A 22500-nucleotide genomic window follows, 5' to 3' on the forward strand; every position below is an offset into this window, starting at 1 on the left:
TGGATTAAGGATGCAATGGTCTGTCAGAAACCCAGAAACTCACTGAGCTTTTATACACACACATTAATTACAAACAAACATGTCACAGGTAAGGATTGGAACCTTGATTAGCCATTCAAACCTGTTTGTGTCACCTTTTGTCCATGTTATCAGATCAAAGTCACTGGGGTATGTAAACTTTTGATCAGGGTCATTTGGGTACTTTCTTTTGTCATTTTGATTTAAAAAGAGTAAACACAGTTGTTTGCCAATAAATAGCTTCACACAACCATTAAGCATGAGTGGAAGAAAGGTTTTTGTGTTATCATTCATATTCTCTGAAGAATGGCCAAGAAATCATACATTCTCCCAGGGTATGTAAACTTATGAGCACGAATGTATATATACATATATATGGTAATTGTAGATGCGGACTGACTCACTGCGTTCAGAGCATCTTTTTTGTCCGGACACATGTTTCCCCAACTATTTCGCCATTTTTTCCCCTTGCGCACTAATTGACTGAAAGAGCGTGCACTTGACATCACGTTATCTATAGGAAAATGCATTTTTAGACAATATGATTTGCCTGAGTGGCTAGGAGACCCCAAGAGATGGATTGACGAATGGGCAAGAAAGGACAGATTAAAAAATAATAATAGAAACATTTAAAAATTCAACTTGGGACTTCCAGCGGGCCAGATTTTTGACGCTGTTTGGTGACCACTGGTATAAACAGATAGATCAAATTAAAAGAAAAATACAATACAAAAAAATGTATGCGCTATATTAGATAAAATAAGAAAAAATACATATTGATTATTTGATCATATTAATAATGACAATATATAACAATAAACATAGGTTTATGTACATGTTTTATTCTATTTCTCTGTGTATTTACTAGGTATAAAAAAGCTTTAAAGTATTACTTTAATATTGAAAATGATAATAAACAAGCACTTTTCTAACCTTCAAAATACAGCTCGAGGGTTTTTTTCTTGTGTTTTTCAAGCACTGGTGCTAACAACGATGTGCTCGCTAATTTGATGCTCTAATGGGATGCGGTTTGATTTAATGTGGGGATTTTATTATCTGGCTACGCTGCCGAGCCTGTTTGTGGAGTGCTGACAATTTAGTGGAGGGGTGCTCAAATTTAATACAATCTTTTTTTTTTGGGAAAAAAAAAAAAAAAAGGACAGCAAGCGCCTCCAAACCCAACATGAAAGAGATTTCTAATAAAGAAAAAAACCGAGAGAAGAGTGAAAAAGGAGCAGAGGGGCAAAACGAGGTCAGGTGATTATTAGACACATTTACATATGTTTATGCACAGACAGGTATTGTCTGCAGGGGGCTCTGAGGGGGGTTGGGGATGATGGGAACTCAAGTGGAGTGGACACCATGACAGCTGCACTCTGGGAAGCCATCCAGAGGAAATCCATCCAAGATGTTGGTAACCATTTTACGGCATCGGCATGAACATCTGCGGAGCATTACTTGCTATTATTAATACACACATAAGAGACGACGTGCGTTTTGAAGGCGCTAAATGTAATGATTATAACATGCCAGACGTGAAAAGGACTCCGTCTTCCCAGCATGCCGTTCCTACTTGGGAATCTGTCCCGTAAAACAGCTTTCCGTATGTTAGAACCCCACCGAGTCACTTCATGATCCTCACATAATTATGGCTAATGACGCTCGCCGGGCGCACTTACACCTATAGAGGCAGCACTGAGCCAAAGTTTACATACAGAAAACATGGGTGGCTTTACTTTTCGTACACTATATTGCCAAAAGTATTTGGCCACCCATCCAAATGATCAGAATCAGGTGTCCTAATCACTTGGCCCGGCCACAGGTGTATAAAATCAAGCACTTAGGCATGGAGACTGTTTCTACAAACATTTGTGAAAGAATGGGCCGCTCTCAGGAAGTTAATGATTTCCAGCGTGGAACTGTCATAGGATGCCACCTGTGCAACAAATCCAATCGTGAAATTTCCTCGCCCCTAAATATTCCAAAGTCATCTGTCGGCTTTATTATGAGAAAATGGAAGCGTTTGGGAACAACAGCAACTCAGCCATGAAGTGGTAGGCCACGTAAACTGACAGAGAGGGGTCAGCGGATGCTGAAGCGCATAGTGCAAAGAGGTCACCGACTTTCTGCACAGTCAGTTGCTACAGAGCTCCAAACTTCATGTAACCTTCCAATTAGCCCACGTACAGTACGCAGAAAGCTTCAAGACATGGGTTGCCATGGCCGAGCAGCTGCATCTAAGCCATACATCACCAAGTCCAATGCAAAGCGTCGGATGCAGTGGTGTAAAGCACGTCGCCACTGGACTCTAGAGCAGTGGAGACGCCTTCTCTGGAGTGATGAATCACGCTTTTCCATCAAGCAATCTGATTGGACGAGTTTGGGTTTGGAGGTTGCCAGGAGAACGGTACATTTCGGACTGCATTGTGCCGAGTGTGAAATTTGGTAGAGGAGGAATTATGGTGTGGGGTTGTTTTTCAGGAGTTGGGCTTGGCCCCTTAGTTCCAGTGAAAGGAACTTTGAATGTTCCAGGATACCAAAACATTTTAGACAATTCCTTGCTCCAAAACCTTGTGGGAACAGTTTGGAGCGGGCCCCTTCCTCTTCCAACATGACTGTGCATCAGTGCACAAAGCAAGGTCCATAAAGACATGGATGACAGAGTCTGGTGTGGATGAACTTGACTGGCCATGCAAATAAGACTGCACCACCACAAATAGATTGCAGTTCTGTGGGAAACACTGATAGTGTCCAAAAAGGGTCATTTTCATCCCACATCTTGGCTTTTATTAACCCTCGGCATATTGTAAAAAGAAAAATATTAATAATGAGATATGTCACTAGTATGCCAAGTCTGCCATACTACCAAGCTACCATGTTTGTTATGATAGTTTGCCATATATTCACCATGTTTTTTAGCATTTCTAATATACAAAATTTACAAAATGCTTAAATTTATCATTGTGCGGCACTCGCTGGAAAAATTTTGAACATCATTCGGCATATGAGCGTCATCATTTCTCGCAGAAATGGCGGGCTGCATGCTATGTGAGCATAATACAAATGAGCGCTGGAATAACAAGGACGACTTTGACTGTGAATGCATGATTATATGAAGCCCAAGATGTCTGCAGATTTATTGAATTTTGAATGCTGAAATGTAAGGCCTTTTAAAAAAAAAAAAAGAAGATTAATTGCCTCTGTCTGTGCTTCTATTGTCTTCCAGCAAACGTACAATATAGTATATATAATAGCATACACTATATATAAGAACATACATAAACACTGCATTAACCTTACATGTTACTATGGATTTTCTCCTCACAGACTTTCATCACACTGCTGCTTTATTCTATTCTCTTTTATCATCAAATGTGGGAGAATATCTGAGGGCTACGACTGTGCCCGCACTGCATCAGACGCTTGTTTTCTCTCCTTTGATTGCCTTTTTTTCCCTCTTCTTCTTGGGCTGTGTGGAATTAGGTCACCACCACAGACACTGACACAAGTAAACATCAACTTAGTTGAAATGGAGGAGGGTCTGAATAAAATATAAGTGTTGCAACACGTTCTCTGACCAAAGATCAGTGGCATAAATGATCAGCAAAGGCAGCTCTATCAATGACGGTACCGCTTTTTGGTAGGGAAACTGAACTTGGCGTCCGTTTGCTTGTAAAATGACACCAACACTTTGTATCCAATCCTACACTGTAAAAAATGACCGTTAAAACTATGACAAGCATTTGTTGAATAGCAACAGTAAAAGGCCGTCAAATCAAAAATAGTTTATCACAGGAGTAAATGCAGTGGATTCCTGTAAACCAAGAAGCAGTAGTATTATAACTATGGTGAGAATACGTAGAAAACACGTCTCTTTACTGTGAAAATAATGAAAAATTGTACAATGCATTTGCAAATACTGTAATGTCACAAGCATGCAAACACTCTAAAACAGGGGTGTCAAACTCATTTAAGATCAGGGGCCACATGGAGAAAAATCTACTCCAAAGTGGGCCGGACTGGTAAAATCATGGCACGATAACTTAAAAATAAAAACAACTTCAGATTGTTTTCTTTGTTTAAAATTAGAACAAGCACATTCTGAAAGTGTACAAATCATGATGTTTTATTGTTTTTTACACTTACATGTTGCCGTTAATAGTATTCTATCTTTATTTGTCATTATTTATATTTTGTGAATAAATTATGTGATAATGTTCATCAGTCAACTCATTGGTGTTAATTTTCAATCTATCAAGATAAAAAAATTATATCAAATCAAATTACAGTATGTTATTTATGTAGTCTGATCATTTTCCTCGACTGATGTACCAACATCATGTGGTTTATTTTGTACATAGGTAGCATCATCTACAAAGATACAAAGAATTGCTATTGCGACATATAGTGGACACGTTTAAAACAGCTGTTTCTTTAATTCAAAATTTCAGGGTAATTTTTATACTTAGCAAACTCATCCCGTGTGCCAGATAAAAATTTGAAATTTAAAAATGAATTTGTCATCATGTCTTTCATAATGATTGTGACCCTTAGGCAAAATCCAAAAAAAGGGCAGTACCCCTTTAACCTCAGTTTGTGTTTTTTACTTTTGTAGCTTGTTTTGAATATTTTCTATTGTTCAGAAAATGGTAACTTTTAGTCAGAAACGGACTGTAATTGCTGAGACATGGATGAAATATATTCTGCTTCTTCCTACTCCTTCTCAGACGTGGTGCAGTGTGCACGTATAAGTGTGTGTTGTTCCTTAATGGAACTTGTTAAGCATGACAGAAACCAACAAAACCACGATCATTACCGTAATCAACAATAATGGCTGCCTCAGTGTGAACACTCAAAACGCTTGAATGTTCCTGACGACGACGCGGGTAGCATCACTAAACCAGCTTTCCCGCCAATGTTCCTTTCGCGCCACAATAACGAGCCGTTAGCGCTAGCACATTATTCCGCCGGCTAGCGTCAGGGCTCTAGCTGGGAACAAAGGTTGGGATTTGCTTTTATCTCGCAAAATTCCAACGTCACTTGGTGTGATACGCAGAGGATGAAACACTGACACATGTAAGAACAATAAAAAATGCTCTTTCGTGTGTCAAGGCTACAATGTCACGTAGCAGCAAATTGCAAAGAAAAAAATTGAAGAAATAAAGCTGTAATTCTAAGGGGTGGAAAAATAGTACAACTGTAATACTGTTTTTACTATTTCATACTAATTGTTGTGTTATTCTATTGAAAGATAATTTTTTATACAGAAGTTGTATTGCACTATGGCTATACTGAAAATATAGATTAATTTATTTAATTCGGAACATTACAAGAATATCATGCAGAAACACAATTTTTTTTTTAGCAATACATTAAACGCTGATTGTTTTGGATTTACGCACCAAAATATAAATACGATTATTTTACTTTTTCTACTTTTTATTACATTTTTCAATTACTACTTTAATATTATGATATTATGATTTTTTGGTTGAAATTCATATGTTATATGCTGTATTATTATTACCATATTATAGCATATTAAAATTGTGACAAAATCTTTGCAACAAAGTTTTTTTTCCTAGTAAAGTCTTGTTTTAAGGTATTTTCAAATGTTTGCAATACAGCATTATGAATTATTTGTGCAAAATAACTAACATTGCATCCATCCATTTTCTACTGCTTGTCCCTCTCAGGGTCGCGGGGGTGTGCTGGAGGCTATTCCAGCTGCATTTGAGCGGAAGGCAGGGTACAAGTCGCCACCTCATCGCAGGAAAGAAAAATAGTTTTTTTCTTCTTCTAAAAGTTTCTGGGTGTTTTTGGTTTAATATTTTCTCGTCGTAAAATGATGTTTTTGATGTCATGATTTTTTTTGGTGCTTTTTTCCTATTAGTTTTGACTTAATTTATTTCATTTTTGTACAAAGAAGTGAATATTAAATAGAATACTGGTTGTTATATGACTAATAAAATTTATTATTATTCATATAGAATAGAACATATTCATGTAGAATTTCAAATTTTTAAATTTTCTGGTTTTACTTTTTTTTTTAATCTTGTGTTTATTTCTTGCTTTTTCATATTAATTCTGACTTAATTTATAATTTGTTTTGTAAAAAAAAAAGTGAATATCGATAAAAAGAATTAAGATTATTATATACTCTAAATAATTAAATACATTTATGTACATATAAAATACAATTAATTAATGTACAATTCTAATTTAATTTATAAGAAACTAAGATTATTTTAAAGAAATTTTCAGGGTGCTTATTTTTTAATATTATTTTCTAGTTGCAGAATACAGACTTGAATCCAGTAATTCCTCCACTTTTTTCAGGGAATTTTGAGTTTTTTTTACTACTCTGTAAAAAAACAAAAAAAACAAAAACAAAAAAAAACCCATAGTTGATTGTATAACTCATAGACGACATTTACATGTATAAAGACTTTAAAAGAGTGATAGAAGTAATTAATTGTCATTTTCCCTGAACACAAAAGCAAATGAGAGCAGGCAGATGGCGGCGGGAGAGAGGATGCGCACCTGGAGAGTGAAAGGCCGGTGGAGAAGGCGTGTTGCAGACCACAGTTTCTGCCAGCAGGTTGTTATAAGGGTTAGTGTCGTGGGTACGAAGGAGAGGATTAGTTAGGAGGTAGTTGCCAGTCATGCCTAAAGAAATAACAGCAAGAAGAAAAGAGAAGGAAAAATATCAGTAAGGACAGTGGAGGAAATGGAGGCGGACGTACAATACGGTCTGTCAAAGCCACCATAAAGACATCGGCCTGTACGAGATATTATCCAAACAAACAGTCAAACAATATTAGCGCGGCAAGTGTTGACCCGGCAACGTCATCAGCCGCAGTGTTTATGTCAGGCAAATTTATCCAAATAAAATCATCCTCTGCAGACGCTAGACAAAACACGTAGACCGCCATGAATAACACGGCATCCTTATCATCCTCCGGCTGCTTGTCTAAATCTTCAAGAATGAAACCACTCATCTCGCCCGCTTGGATTTGAGTTCTGCTGTCCTGGTTGGCATTGCAAAAAGAAAAAAAAAGAAAAAAAGAAAAAGCTTTAGATTTGTAATTAGGTCCAAGTCTGCACAGGCACAGCAGGGAGTCAGAGCTTCACTGTGCCGGAATCCATCCCAAAACATGCTGTGACCTCCGCCTGACTCCCTCATCCCCTCCCTGCTGTATCCTGACAAGCTTTGCACGTTGAGGTGGCGGCCATTTCAACATAAAAAAAATATCAGCCCTCATTTCAGTCTGATGATGCTGTTGGAGAGACTGGACTTTGACACGCAAGGTGGCATTTACTGCTATTTCTGATGGCTACCGGTAATAAGCGACATTACGAAGTCTGAAGCCTTTCCTCCAACCTTGGAGCCGCCGCAGCAAGCCGCCTCCATTCAAGTGCTGGGTGATGAATATCGAGCATCGTCACAAAAAGAATGGCATGTGGGTCTTGTCTGGCGCGGCTTGCTTACCCTGGTTGAGCGTGGAGGTGCTGTTTATGTCTCCTGAGATGAAGGACGACTCCGACTGCTTCCTCACCGTGTCGTTCCACATCCGCCTGATGCGACTCTGGATGCAAAGAGAAGGAGATTAACAGCGTGACTGTTAGCTATTACAGCCAAGGCTATTGATCCAAACACTGGCAAAACACAGATAAGAAGATAATATTTGCGCTCGTAACCAAGGAGGATCGAAGGTTCTCTTTTTACAGTCGATACGATGAGAGCGTTGTCCCACAGGAAAATTCCCAGAAGAACTCTTTAAATGGATGAAGGATTATGAAGTCTTAAGGGCCATGTAAATACCATTTGTCTTTTGAGGACTGGTGTGTTAAAACAGTTCAGTTATGAATTGAATGGCAGGGTTGTACAAAAACAAGCAGAAGTAGGGGGAAAAACATTTTGGATAAGGGGATCTTGTGGATCTTTATTATCATTTTCTAAACAATAATAACAATAATATTTAATCGGTCATTGTTGTTGATTTTAATTTGTTGTCCTCACGCATGCCTGTTGTGTTCCTTATCAGTTATTCATTGAGCTAAACTGAGGCATTAATAGGCTGTTTCTTCCAAATCCAATACACATAAAACTAAATAATACACAGTTCTCTTTGGCCACACAGCAATTTATTGAAAGTACAGTGGCACCTTGGTTTTTGTACGCCCCGCTTTTATATATTTTTGCCAAAATCGTACCTTTGTTTTCATAAACCGTCTGTCTGTCTGCGTATCATTCTGCAGAACCAAGTGCCCAAAGAAAGTATCCCACGCGTAGGTGACTCAGCCTCTGTGAGATTATTTATGTTGAGTAAGTTAGCAAAACATTACACTATGGTGCCAAAGAAAGTTGCAAATGTCAGTACTTTGATAAAGAAGATGAGAAACACAAATGAATGACATCAAAGGTGATGTCTGTGTCGTCCGTTCTCATCAGCAACAATAAATGTTACAGTGATGTTAAATGTTCATTTATACATTTTAATGCATCATTTATTTGTATTCACATCGTTTTTTGCATTAAAACTATAATTATTGGCTATAAATGTGTTTCTTTTTCATATTTTTCAATGTCTGGAACAGATAAATAGCATTTACAGTCGTGGTCAAAAGTTTACATACACTTGTAAAGAACATAATGTCATGGCTGTCTTGAGTTTCCAATAATTTCAACAACTCTTATTTTTTTGTGTGAGAGTGATTGGAGCACACACTTGTTGGTCACAAAAAACATTCATGAAGTTTGGTTCTTTTATGAATTTATTATGGGTCTACTGAAAATGTGACCAAAACTGCTGGGTCAAAAGTATACATACAGCAATATACATATCAATTTTGGTGATGTAGAATAGTTACAATCAAATCAAATTACAACAAATGTTGTAATTGAGGTAAAAATAAAATGTTGTATTACTCTTTGATTTTAATTTAATTAATTTATTCGTGTTTATTTTTATTATGTTGTTTTAATTCCCTTTTTTTTTTCCTTCCTGTAAATTTTATGCATCTGTAGATTACTTCGAATTAGCGTACAAATAGCGCTCTATAAATAAACTTGCCTTGCCAAATTGCGGAGACAGCATTAATACCGCTGATCAGTTTATTATAAACAACAGTACAGCAAGTGTAACACACATAAGTTTTGCGCCGAAAAAAACTTTTTAAAGCACATACAAAAAACCTCACCACTCGTGAACGCTTGAAAAAAGCCAATTTAAATACATAAAAATTACAAAAATTGTAGCCTATTTACACATCCTATTTTATGCTGCCCTTTTTTTTTTTTTGCTGCAGCTGTTACATATACTGTGATATTGTACATGGTAATTGGGATTTGTTATATATTGTATATATTATATAAAAATATAATGTAATATAATAACATAATATATCAGTATATACTATATACTGTATATATAATATGTAAATATTACATATATGTTATATTTTATATTGCTACTATGGTACATTTTTAGTCTACTTAATACCTGCATTATCCTTTCCATCCTTTGAAATTGAGCTACTGTGTGGAACAATTTCCCTTGTGGATCAATAAAGTTTGTCTAAGTCTAAATCATACACAAACCAGGGAGGAGCCCTAACGCACTAAAAACTGGAACAAAAAGCTGAAATTCTGTGACTTAACTTTACAGCTTTACATTTTATCCCTCTTCTCTGTCCCTCTATTTTTAACACAATGCTCATTTTGGGGTTTGATAGGGCCTCATTTCTGCAGGATGGTTCACTCCTTTTCAGTGAGCCCCTTTGTTGGGGTGGGTGGAGCTATACACACTGCTGTCCACTGATTGGTTGACAGAGAAATATGAGGAAAACAAACTGGTGTGGTATGATTTTACACTATTAACATAGCTTATGCTGTGCACTGGAGTGGAGCACGCAGTAGGATAGTGGAACATCTTTTGAGGTGTCCAAACAATCAGCTCTCTCACTCTTCACACCCGACTGACACATACTGTGTGCGCGCCTCTTTCATCTCCTTACTGCTTTGTGTTATTGAACAGTTTCAGTGCTTTGTGCTTTAAGGTCTCTGCCTGAGTCCAGAACTTTGAGTCTGCCAAGTGCCGAGATGAGTGATTCATGTGGCGACGAGCCTCGGCGACACGGCGCCTCCTCGCTGGAGAAACCATCAATCCAATGAGCACCGCAGGGGGGGCCGTCTATAAAGACTTGTCAAGCTGTGGTGTCTTAATATTACCAGATATTGTTTTTACCTCGCAGAGCTCTACTCGTGAGACCCTAAGCTTTGGAAGCCAGCATGTTGGCATGGTTACGCGTCAGAGTTGCTTGTCGCCGACTGTCACTCACTTGGGTGGCCGACGAGTAGCGCGCCGTGGTTCGAGACGTGGCCGTCTTCACCGAGCTGTGGGGGGCCTCGGGTGGCAGTGCACCGCAGCAGTGAGACTGACGGAAACATTTGCTGTACTCTTTGCGCACCTGCGAAGGAACAAGACCGGGAGTAACGAGGTCAGGGCGGAGCGAGACGAACCAGAAGAGGTCAATGTCCCCAATCTTTCATCAAATGCCACGCGGCTGACAGATCTCGAAATGCCAAGGGGATTTACAACAATATCGTCTTACCTTCTTCTGCAGGAGGCAGTGGAAGATGAAGATGAACATTCCTTGAAGGGTGTTGAAGATGGTGAAGAGGTAAGCCATCACAATGGACGACTCGTTGAGGAAGAACAGGCCGAAGGACCACGTCAGGCCCAAAAGACAAAGGAGGGCAAACGCTCCCAACACCCACGACCTGAAGAAGAAGAGAGAATAATTACAATATGGGTCATGGCAGCACAAAGACAGAAACATAGAACGAGCTTGGGACATTGGCGTACCGTATCAAAAGTGCATTACCTTTTTATTACAGAATATCTTCTCAAGGGACAATACTATCGGAAGTAAACTTGGATATACTTTAGAATAGGGGTGTCTTGATACAACTGCTCCACTTCCAATACAATACCGATATTGGAGCCTTGAGTATTGGTTGATACTGATATTATCCGAAACAATATCATCGCAAAACATAGTACATAGTTGTATTATTTTGTAGTGTGAAATGTTATAAAAGGCATGATCAAGTGAAATGGTATGCATGAAAAACACTAACCTATTTATCAATTGGAATGGACTTATGTTGTCTTTAAGTTGAAGTGGAGTGGTAATGTTTTTTTTGGGGACAACTAGTGACCACATTAATTTATGAAGTTCAGCTCATAATATTAGTTAGTTGAATGATGCAGACACGTTTGTTACTGGATACGTTCTAAAAATTAATTTGCAACTATAATTATTTGTTTCTTTTTTATGTTGACAAAAGTCGTGTTTCACACTGCAATATTGTTTAAGTATGTCTAGCTTGTGTGCCTAACTGTTGTGTAACTGCTAGCTCTTAGTAGCCTACAGTCTACCATGTTTACCTTTTGAAAATGACTTCACTAAAATAAAATAAAAAATAAACTTGTGTGCTTATCGGGGGACATTTTGATGTTACTGTAAACGCGCTGCAGGACTACTTGTATCGGAGGCCTTTTGTTGTAAATGCAAATATGAGCATCGTTTCTGTAGTATGTCATCCTTTGTATGAATTTCTATCTAATGTTTACATATTTATGTATGATTTTATTTGATGTGTGCCTTGATAAGATGATTTTTTAAAATGTATTTAGAAGTAAAATAAAAAGACCATTTATTGGGAAAAAGTATACTGGTACATGCAATTATACATAAACATATTTATCATGCAGAAACAATAACATGTACTTTGGAAATGTATTAATGTCTAATATTGTTTTAATAAATAACATTGGCAATTAAAAAAATATATAAACATTTACTTGGTTTGACTAAAATAAAAGTGGGTTACAGCCTAAAGGGGACATATGATGAGATTCCACTTTTCTGACTTATAAATGTTATTACAATGTTGGACAATTGGGGTTAACCGGGTTGTGTTTTGCAGTCTGGCTACATTGTGACATCACAGTGAGGTAGACGTACTTATTTGGACTAAGTAAAGCTGTCAGCCAGAGGGGGATGAGCTCTGTATGAGGCCAGCTGAGTTTGAATAATCACAAGAAAAGGTAGGATAAAGTATTATTTCCATCTAATCTTGGCATGCATACAATAACACCGACATGCAGTGACATAAATGATGCTAAAAGCAGCTGTTTTTTATGCAAGAGAGTGTGCACGTGTACCTAATGTGACCGGGTAACCTATATAATGTTTATGAAGTTTATTTTCGACCGTGTCGGGGAAAACGTGGTGAGGTTTGTCTTCAACATACCTGTATACATTTAACAAGGTACATTTTTAAAAGATAAATTATGACACTTTTGGAGAGGGTGGTTTCATTTGCAATCTGGGAACCCTTCCAGAATCGAACATATTTCAGTCACATGCAGAAAGTATGTTATAAAAGTGACTGTAGATCAACATTCATGCAGAATTTACAGCAAACTATATCGAATACATTATCTCGACCACAAGGACATGTTTTAAATGTAGATTAAAATCATCATTGGCTCCCTTTAATGATCGTTAGAAAATGCGGGTCCCAGGTTTAGTCCATTTGAGAACTGGATGCTCAACTGATTTCAGGTGTGTAGGAGACATACTTGTCCACTTTTTTAACTTGCAGTGGATAGTAAAAAAGCCTTACACTGACTATTCTGAAGTATATCCTATTTAAGATATTTAGTATTGTCACTTGAGAAGATATATTGTAATAACAACACTTGCTGTAATATGAGTAGTGTACTCACTTTTGTTGGCTACTGTAAACCCATTCTTACATAAGATATTGTATGACTTGACAACAGTGTGTTTAAGGAAAAAAGAAGAATGGAGCATAAAAGATGATACAAAGTATTGCTCTTTCGGTTTTTATTTGGAGCCCAGAGATTGTGTTTTTCCTTGGTGGCTTCCAGGAAAGACCTCAAGGAAAGACGATCACTTCGCAGTCAATTTCAATGACGACGGCTGGTCGGTCGTTATGGATACACTCGAGGGAAGCGAGAAGACCTTCGAGAGAATTGAGGAACATTACCAGGAATAATGAGACTTGGTATAGAGAGAGACGGCGGGTTGAACTCGCCGTTCATTATTAATTGGACTTTTTCAGAATGGGTTTACATCCAAATAACCACAGCGGATGTAACCTTCGATTTAACTTTCGCACACGCTTGGCTGCTTTGAGTTAGAGAGGAATTAATGGAAGTTAATGAGATCTGACAGCACGAGATTAGGAGTCAAATGTGAGGTGCTTTGATTATAAAAATGGTGAAAAATGAAACGCAGATAATGATCTTCACTTTTGTCAAGCAAGGAGAAAGATGGTGGGCACTTGTCCATCTACAATATGCGTGCACCAGTGTTGGGAGTAAAACAACTAACATTATCATAGCAATGGTAGTAATATTGGTAATAATACTATAAATATTGGTATTAATATTTGTAGTATTATATTAGTTACAATATCTGTGTGACACACATTAAAATCCATTTAACATTGTGATGACCACAAACATTGATTTTGGACCCTTTTGTCAAAAGTTGTAGTAGTATGGTGCCCTCTGTAGTTTGTGGGGTTGAGGGGGATGTTTACATTGTCCTAAATAGAAATATATTAGCATTGTTTTGGTAGTACGACTTCCCTTCTCTTGTATGTATTATTGCATGTTTGCACAATCAATGCTCACAATAAATAGTTTTTAAAGAAAGTTTAAGTGGTGTAAGGTAGCGGTTCAAAAGTGAGAGGTGCCAAAAGACTTCAGGGGAGGTGCAGCAGCTTGAGAAATTAAATATAAATATATTTTTTAGGCCTGCTAAGTTTACTTCAGTTACGTTTAAAGGCAAATCTAAAATATTTGTGTGTTGGGAGAATAAACAGAGTTTTTACTAAAAATAAGGTGTCAATTTGAGAGGAGGCCTTTATTTGTGCAAATGCTTGGTTAGGATACATGTCAGTTAATCGGTTGGCTTACAATTGGGGAATAAAAGATCTACAAAACCCAAAACCAGTGAAGTCGGCACGTTGTGTAATTCGTAAATAAAAACAGAATACAATTATTTGCAAGTCCTTTTCAACTTATATTCAATTGAATAGACTGCAAAGACAAGATAATTAATGTTTGAACTGAGAAACTGGATTTTTTTTTTTTTTGCAAATAATCATTAACTTATAATTTAATGGCAGCAACACATTGCAAAAAAGTTGGCACAGGGGCATTTTACCACTGTGTTACATGGCCTTTCCTTTTAACAACACTCAGTAAACGTTTGGGAACTGAGGAGACCAATTTTTGAAGCTTTTCAGGTGGAATTTTTTCCCATTCTTGCTTGATGTACAGCTTAAGTTGTTCAACAGTCCGGGGTCTCTGTTGTGATATTTTAGGCTTCGTGTTGCGCCACACATCAATGGGAGACAGGTCTGGACTACAGGCAGGCCAGTCTAGTACCCGCACTCTTTTACTATGAAGCCACACTGTTGTAACACGTGGCTTGGCATTGTTTTGCTGAAAAAAGCAGGGGCGTCCATGTTGCTTGGATGGCAACATTTGTTGCTCCAAAACCTGTATGTACCTTTCAGCATTAATGGTGCCTTCACAGATGTGTAAGTTACCCATGCCTACGGTACTAATACACCCCCATACCATCACAGATGCTGGCTTTTGAACTTTGCGCCTATAACAATATGGATGGTTCCTTTCCTCTTTGTTCCAGAGGACACAACGCCCACAGTTTCCAAAAAACATTTGAAATGTGGACTCGTCAGACCACAGAACACTTTTCCACTTTGCATCAGTCCATCTTAAATGAGCTTGGGCCCAGTAAAGCCAGCAGCGTTTCTGGGTGTTGTTGATAATTGGCTTTGGCTTTGCATAGTAGAGTTTTAACTTGCACTTACAGATGTAGCGACACACTGTAGTCACTGACAGTGTTTTTTTTAAGAGTTCCTGATCACATGTGGTGATACCCTTTACACACTGATGTCGCTTTTTGATGCAGTACCGCCTGAGGCCACTCCGTTTCCCGCCATTTTTCCACTTTTGTTAACTTTATGAGGAAAAAAAGTATAGATGACCACAAAATGTTGTTAAAAAGTGGGGCATTAACCAAATATTTATTCTTACAAAATAGTCTGTTTACTTAAAGTAAAGTGCCAATTTAATAGGATGCCTTTATTTGTTTTGCAGTAGTTTTTAAATTATTCTTAGTTTGCAGTGTAACAAAGGCCACAAAATTAGGGTAACACTTTAGTATGGGGAACATATTCACCATTAATTAGTTGCTTATTAACATGCAAATTAGTAACATATTGGCTCTTAATTAGTCATTATTAAGTACTTATTAATGCCTTATTCTGCATGGCCCTAACCCTAACCCTAACCCCAACCTCAACCCTAACCAAATAACTATACATTAAGTCTTTGTTACTTACAATATGTTCCCCTCGTGCCCAAATAACTCTTAATTAAGTCTTTGTTACTTAGAATATGTTCCCCATACTAAAGTGTTACCAAAATTAACTGCAGAAAATACTTTGTTGGAGGAACAGAGGAGGCTCACTGTGCCATATTTCCAAAACCTCTGCTATAAGTCAGTATAATTCACAGACACTAATTTATAACACTCGTGTACAGTTGAACCAATTTTCAAAGAAAAAAAAGACGACAGCAGTTTGCCATGAAGACATTAAAATAACTGACAGTGTGTAAACTGCCATAAAAATACTACCAAGACCATAAAGTGAAACCTGCGGCTGGAGACAAATACTAAAAGACCAAGAAATACGGTTGAGGCATTATTTTCTTTTTACACCAAAACAACACCTGATCTCCCCCCGGCGTAACCCACCCACTCCCCAGCCCTCCTTACCTGATACCCCCCAGCCTGGAGGAATCGGGTTTCATGGAGGTGGAGTGCTTCACCATCTTGTACATGGTCACCACCAGGAAGATGACATTGACCTGTCAAAACAGACGCATCAGCTTTTAACTCGATGCACTTAGAGCGGCGTCCGATTCCCTCACGCTCGTTATGTTTCACATGCACACAGCTCTATCGCTATTGACTTTGGCTCGATCGCTTAAACTACTATGGCAGCCTATCTTTACCTGTGCAGAAATTTAAATACCTCAGCAGATCGTTAAGACTCGCGGGGGAGAAAAGGCAACAGTGAGGGTTAACGGAGGTTAATGCGAGCGATCTACCTCACCCGGCGCTCATCTTGGTCATAAGCTGAATAGACCACATTACGCTTTAATCCGCACACGTAGGGTGAACATTGGACCTGTAAAGAAGCATATCTATTATAGCGAGCCGCAAGAAGCGCAAACAAAGACTTTAGACACTTGGTGAGCTGCCATATTTTAGCGGCTAGTACAGGGGTCGGCAACCCGCGGCTCCGGAGCCGCATGCGGCTCTTTGACCACTCTGATGCGGCTCAGCTACATACTTGTCAACCCCCCCGATTTTCCCAGGAGATTTATGGATCTCAGTGTCTCTCATAGATTACTCCCAGGGAAAATATAATCCTATTTACACTCTAATTACTAAATAAAGGGAATGCCCTAATTGCACTGCAGTAATTGTCCTCTATAGCGTTTACAAACAGCGTGCCATCCCGGCCACATGTTGTATGTTTTGTTTTTTTTTGCACACATAGGAGACAGCAAAGCATACTTAGTCATCAGCCACACAGCTTACACTGACGGTAGCCGTATCAAACAACTTTAACATTGTTACGTTACAAATATGCGCCACACTGTGAACCCACACCAAAAAAGAATGAAAAACACATTTCTGGAGAACATCCCACCGTAACCCAACATAAACACAACACAACCAATACCCAGAATCCCATGCAGCCCTAACTCTTCCGGTCTAGATTATACACCCCCGCTACCACCAAATACCCCCACACATTAACACCCCCACCCTCTCCGTGCGTTGGTTGAGCGGAAGAGTTAGGGCTGCATGGGATTCTGGGTATTGGTACCGTCAGTGTAAGATGTGTGGCTGCTGAGGTAGTACGCCTTGCTGTCACTTACGTGAGCAAGCTGAAACTGCATTCTGCATGTGGTCGAGCAGGTACGCTGTTTGGGCAGGCTGTAGAGGGCGCCAAAAGCAGTGTCATCACACCCTGATATTCAGGAGTCTCCCGGGAAAAATGAGAGGGTTGGCAAGTATGACGCTATCAAGCGCCATTTATTCACAACTCGCGGGCCGCACTAACATCAAATTTCCACATTAAAGTGCGTGCCGGTGCGTGTGTCGGAGACCCCTGGTTAACATAGCACAAAGCGTTTAAGCTTTATATGCGGTGTTTTTCATTTTAATTTTTTTTGTGGCTCCCATTATTTTCTTTAATTTGTGAAACTTGCCAAAATGGCTCTTTGAGTGGTAAAGGTTGCCGACCTCTGGGCTAGTAGAACGAGGGATGCACAACAGGGCTTATTGCTACCACGGGGTAACAAAAACATGAGCTTCAATTTGAGCTGTTTGCATAACACCTTTGATATGTGAAATGTGATTTCCTTGATCAATTGCCTGATGCAATATACTATATTGAATTTACAGGAAGTGAAACAAAAAGATCATATACTCTTCTGGCAGGATTTTCAACAAGATTTTTGAGTGTCGGTTTAGCATTCTTCCATTTGTGACCCTGGCTCTGCGTCTCTGTTCTGTTTGATGGTTTTCCAAACCAAAGTCATGCCTTGGTGGACATTCAAATGGGCTGTTCCTCAAACTGTTCACGTAATGTTTCAAAATGTTAAGTAAAAAAAAAATTAAATAAAAAAATGTATTAAATAAGAACATTCCTTAGTTATTAAACAAATTCTAAAAATACGTAACAATAGGGGTCCAAAGGGCACGTGATTTCGCAATGCATTGTGGGTGTCGGGTAGCCATATTTGCTGGACGTAAGTTTCCGCGGTAATGTGAGAAAGAGCAACAAACTGGATTGAAATGGATCTTTCAAAATAAAAAAAATCAAGAGATCGTATTGAGACAATCTGTACCCTGTTCCAAAGGCACACTGCCTCGAAAAAATCTGTAAAAATTAGTGGAATTGATCTATATAAACATGTCCAATGGACACAGGAGGTTTGAGTAAGTTGACGTCATTTCGAAGCCAAACTTGCCTATATTTCGTCAACGGAGTCAGTTTTTTTTTGCCGGTAAAGTATTTAGAATGCAAAGTCTGTTAAGGCTCATTGTCCTCCGTCCAAATTGCGTGTAATCTACAGCTTTTATCTCTTATGTGTTTGAGATTGAGTGAGGGTGCCCAGCCTTGTTTCATAAGCAGGTTTCCCGGAAAAAAACAAGCCCATTATTACTTTTAAATACTTTTGATTATTGTGCTACCGCTCCGAAAATAATACTCATTCATATTTGTGCTTACCCAAGACTAAAAGTAAACAGACTTGCTTTTTTTCAAAATACTATATATCGTTTGCTGCCTGCGGTTAGCTAGCATTCTTTGATTTAAATTTACCAGTCTGAAAATGCCATGAACACACCAACATGTACAAGGGGATGGCTTTAAAAGTCATGTTTGATCGTCTCACAGCTACTATGCAGGCTATTCGCCGTCTCTTTATTTAGCTTCATAACCCGACTTCATAACCTTGGCTTTGCTTTCATGCAGGAAATTAGAAAAAATCTGAAGCAATCATGACCACGATTGATGCAGTTAATGATGCCGAACTTTCGCGCCATGTTTTAAACTTGTTTAAGATAAAAACAAAACCTCAGCACAGAGTCTTGCATTCAGCCATGTAAATAGGGGATTCAGAGTCCAGCAAGGCCCACAATGCAATGCGTTTTCACGTTACACTTTCAAACCCCATAAGATGTAATGTAATGAATTAGCAAGTATATCCCCTAAATTATTTAAATGTATCATATTATGCAAAAGTGACTTTTTGGTATTGTTCTAACAGCAATATGTGTCCCTAAAAAAATCAAAGGTCAGTTTTGGAAATTTTAAGTTTTTTTAATGGATGTCAGTTGGACAAAACCTTTCCCTATTGACTTTAAAACATACAAAACAGGCTTAAACATCTTAAAATGAAGCCTGCAGTTCTGCCAACTATTAGTTACAGAAGGGGAAAGTTTTACATTTGATATTTTTGTTTGTATAAAAAAAATAAACAAAGGACATTAAGTGAACAATAGCACTTCTTGGGGCCACACACACTGTCGGGGACCGGTGCCGACAGCAACAGCTCATTAGCTTAAAAGCTACAGACACACAAAAACAGCATGCTTATTAAAATCATTTAAACGGTCTAAATTGCAGCATTTGACCTCTTTTGGGATCTCTAAAATGTAGTTAAAATTGTAAAAAAAAAAAATATATATATTATTTATTTAATTGATTAAGAGAAAAAAGCTTTCTCTGCTTGACCAATCTGGAATGTCTTATTCAGGTGAGTCCCCTAAATCCTGTATTCCCATTTGAATGCATCCGGATGTGGAAACAAAGACGAGCGTGCGTGGAAAGCCAAAGACTCCAGGTGAAGGCAAGGATGTGGAGAAACGAGAGGCAAGGACGTCGTATTCTGGATGGTTTGTTCTCTAAGCCGCTGGGGCCGAGTTCCATCAGCATGAGGAGATGCGTTTAGTGACGACACACATTCGATGAGAGAACGAGGCGTAGAAGCTGGGAGGCGCTCTGCAGAAAACTGGTCTCCGAGGGGCTTTTCGCTGCAATATTTAGCTTTCTTCCTTGCCTGCCAAAGCCATCTCACAATAAGCATTGCTGCCAATGCCGAGCTTTGAGGTTTTGCGTTAATTTATAGCCCATGGACAGACGGACATGACAGGTTTGTGTATGGATATGCAAGAGTATGTCCGTTTTTCCTCGCATGTTATGCTTCTGTGTGTTGCTGTCAACGCCCAATGCACCACATGCAGTATTAAATAGTCAGGTCGGAGACATGTCCGAGATTGGCTGGGGATGTGACATGATCCTCAGCGGCAGCTTCTAGCTAAAGGTCGTCCGGCCCGCCCACTCATTACTTCCCGAGCCGCTCTTGTTTTCCTATCGAGCAAATGACCTTCATGCCTGAGATGTCGACTTTCTCCTCCTCATGGCGTGATGAGACACTCCTCCAGAGCTTGTGATTTGGAGGATTACAATGATGGATGCTGAGCAATTTTACTCGTTTCATGCAAATTCATCTTGCAACAGCAGCGTGAGGGGGGGTCACACACAATATTGATCAACATGGAGACACCTTACCACAATTATGAAAGTTACAGGGCCAATGAAGCTCCAGATGAAATGGTTGTCTACTCGCAGCCAGCATCTAACCAGGGAAAAAAAAAAAGTTTAGGGCCTGATTTCTAAAGGTTTGCATGTATTAAAACATGTGCAAACTTGATAGCACACTCAAAGCTGATCTACTAAACTTTTGCGTGTTTGTCTTCATTAACATGCAAAATATATGCTGATCATCAAAACACCCACAATACTGATAGGAGAAGATACAACTATAATTATTTACCATGTGCAATGTGATTTATCAACACTAATTGCCGGTTTGCACGTTTTGGTGTATGCTGGCGTTTTTGTGTTTCAAATGTGGTTAGTTTTTTTAATTTAGGAAATATATTACTAATGCACTGGTGATGCAATCCCGTATGCATGCACAATCCTCATTTAAATAAGGCGGTCTGCATCACTTTCAATTGCACACGCAGTGCTGGTAGATCACACGCAACATGCCCACTCATTTTATTTATTGTACAAGCTGTTTAGCGCCTGGTATTTGGATCTTAGTAAATCAGGCCCATAGTCTTTTATTCAACTCAACCACATGGAGTTGCCAGGCAACTACTTAAAAAGTAGGGCATTAATTTGATGAGGTATTTACTTGTGCAAGTACTTGGATGAACAAGACATGTCAGTTGATTGGTCGGGTAATAAGGAGGTGTTTATTTAAGTGGAGGCATTAATTTATTCACCTAGTGGTTAATTGAGGCACGGCATCCATGAGAGCGCAAGGCAACGCCAAAACTTTCAAAATGAACAGAGTGGGAGTGTCTATTTGAGGAGAGGTGTCTATTTTTGGCGAATAATAATAAAGACAGCATCTATTAAAGCAGAGGCCATATTTCCTTATTTATTGGAGGAATTTGTCATTGTAGTGTTTATTTTATAGTTTATTTATAGTGGTGATTAATTGCTAAACAGCTTCAATTGCAGCAGAGACCAGAGTTAAAAAAAACCCAACTACAAAACAGAGGCCTCGAAGATTTGGCAAGGTTTGAAATAAATGCTACTGTACATTACAGTACCTCCAGTAGTTTGTCTACCTAAAGTAAGGCATCTATTTGAGAGGTGGCCTTTATCTGTTGTGTGTGTATGGAGCAAGACATCCTGGGTCAGGGGAAAAAGGGGAGGATTTGTTTCAATCCATTACATCAGCTCAATGCCAAAACAAGGTCTCATTGATTAGCTGCAAGATAATCGGCCACAGCGAAACGAGCGAGGCTCCTCTGACCACAGAAAGCTCGACTCAGGGCAGCATCGCCCTCAGACTTCAGCTCCAAATGTGTGCTTCTAAACGAACTTGCAAAAATCTGTGAAATTAGAGCCTGCAGCACAACACGGTATGTTTTTTGGGATGAAAACGAGCAGAAGAAAAGAGCATAAACTTTAAACTGACAAGGTCGGCAATTATCTCCATGCAAAGAATAAAAAAGCCCAGCAGGTCAGCGTGGCTCGCAGAGTAACATTCATTAGTGTTGCGGCTTTGCTCTTAGCCGTGACAGGGTGTAAATTTGCCAGAGGGGCAGAGGTGGAATGCTCTTTGTGATATTACTATCATTAGCACAGAGGACGAAGATAAATATCCTCCCTTCTTGCACTTACGCTCGTGGCGTGCCGTAGCTGCGGTAGTCCACGGCCGCTGAGATGCCCACCACCGCCGCCGGGAAGAGATAGCCGACAATGTAGTAGTACTTCCGGCGGGAGAACTCGCTTTCAAACACCTCGACCAGCATGAGGTACAGCTGCACGCCTTCCAGACACATCCAGGCAAAGGCGGCCAGGAAGCAGAAATGGAGGACTCCGGCAATGATGGAGCAGACCAGCTAATAAGGAATAATGTTGTTATTTTGGGTGCAGATCTGAATACAGGTGCAATGCTAAAATATACTGTATATAAATCAGGGCTGTCAAAAATTATGAGTTAACTCACGCGATACATCATAATAAATGATTGCATAAATCATGTATACACACATATTAATCACACAGTTTTTTTTGACCGGACATGCTACTTTACCAAGTTTTGAGCAAATCAATGTTGTGCATTCAAGTAAAACATTTTATAAAATTACATTCTGACAATTAAATTGCATTCGTTTCCAGGTATTGGGTTTTTTCTTAAGTTAATTTAAATTATGAGTAATAACCCTTGA

General features: G+C 38.9%; 1 protein-coding gene across 6 annotated transcripts in view; it reads right to left on the reverse strand.

Moving 5' to 3' along the window:
• The window catches only part of LOC133630768 (adhesion G protein-coupled receptor L2-like), a 245338-nt gene that overhangs the window by 10566 nt on the left and 212272 nt on the right, over window positions 1–22500 (reverse strand). For 3 of the 6 annotated variants that reach the window (XM_062022488.1, XM_062022489.1, XM_062022492.1), the window contains 7 exons: window positions 21950–22170; window positions 20315–20381; window positions 15937–16028; window positions 10636–10804; window positions 10363–10491; window positions 7511–7607; window positions 6562–6687 (listed from right to left, as the gene is read on the reverse strand). In XM_062022488.1, the coding sequence (XP_061878472.1) occupies window positions 6562–6687; window positions 7511–7607; window positions 10363–10491; window positions 10636–10804; window positions 15937–16028; window positions 20315–20381; window positions 21950–22170 (901 nt within the window). The remainder of the gene's footprint in view (window positions 1–6561; window positions 6688–7510; window positions 7608–10362; window positions 10492–10635; window positions 10805–15936; window positions 16029–20314; window positions 20382–21949; window positions 22171–22500) is intronic. The other 3 variants (XM_062022490.1, XM_062022491.1, XM_062022493.1) reach the window with 1 other exon arrangement.

The sequence above is a fragment of the Entelurus aequoreus genome, linkage group LG16 (genome assembly GCF_033978785.1).
Source record: "Entelurus aequoreus isolate RoL-2023_Sb linkage group LG16, RoL_Eaeq_v1.1, whole genome shotgun sequence".
Taxonomy (NCBI): domain Eukaryota; kingdom Metazoa; phylum Chordata; class Actinopteri; order Syngnathiformes; family Syngnathidae; genus Entelurus; species Entelurus aequoreus.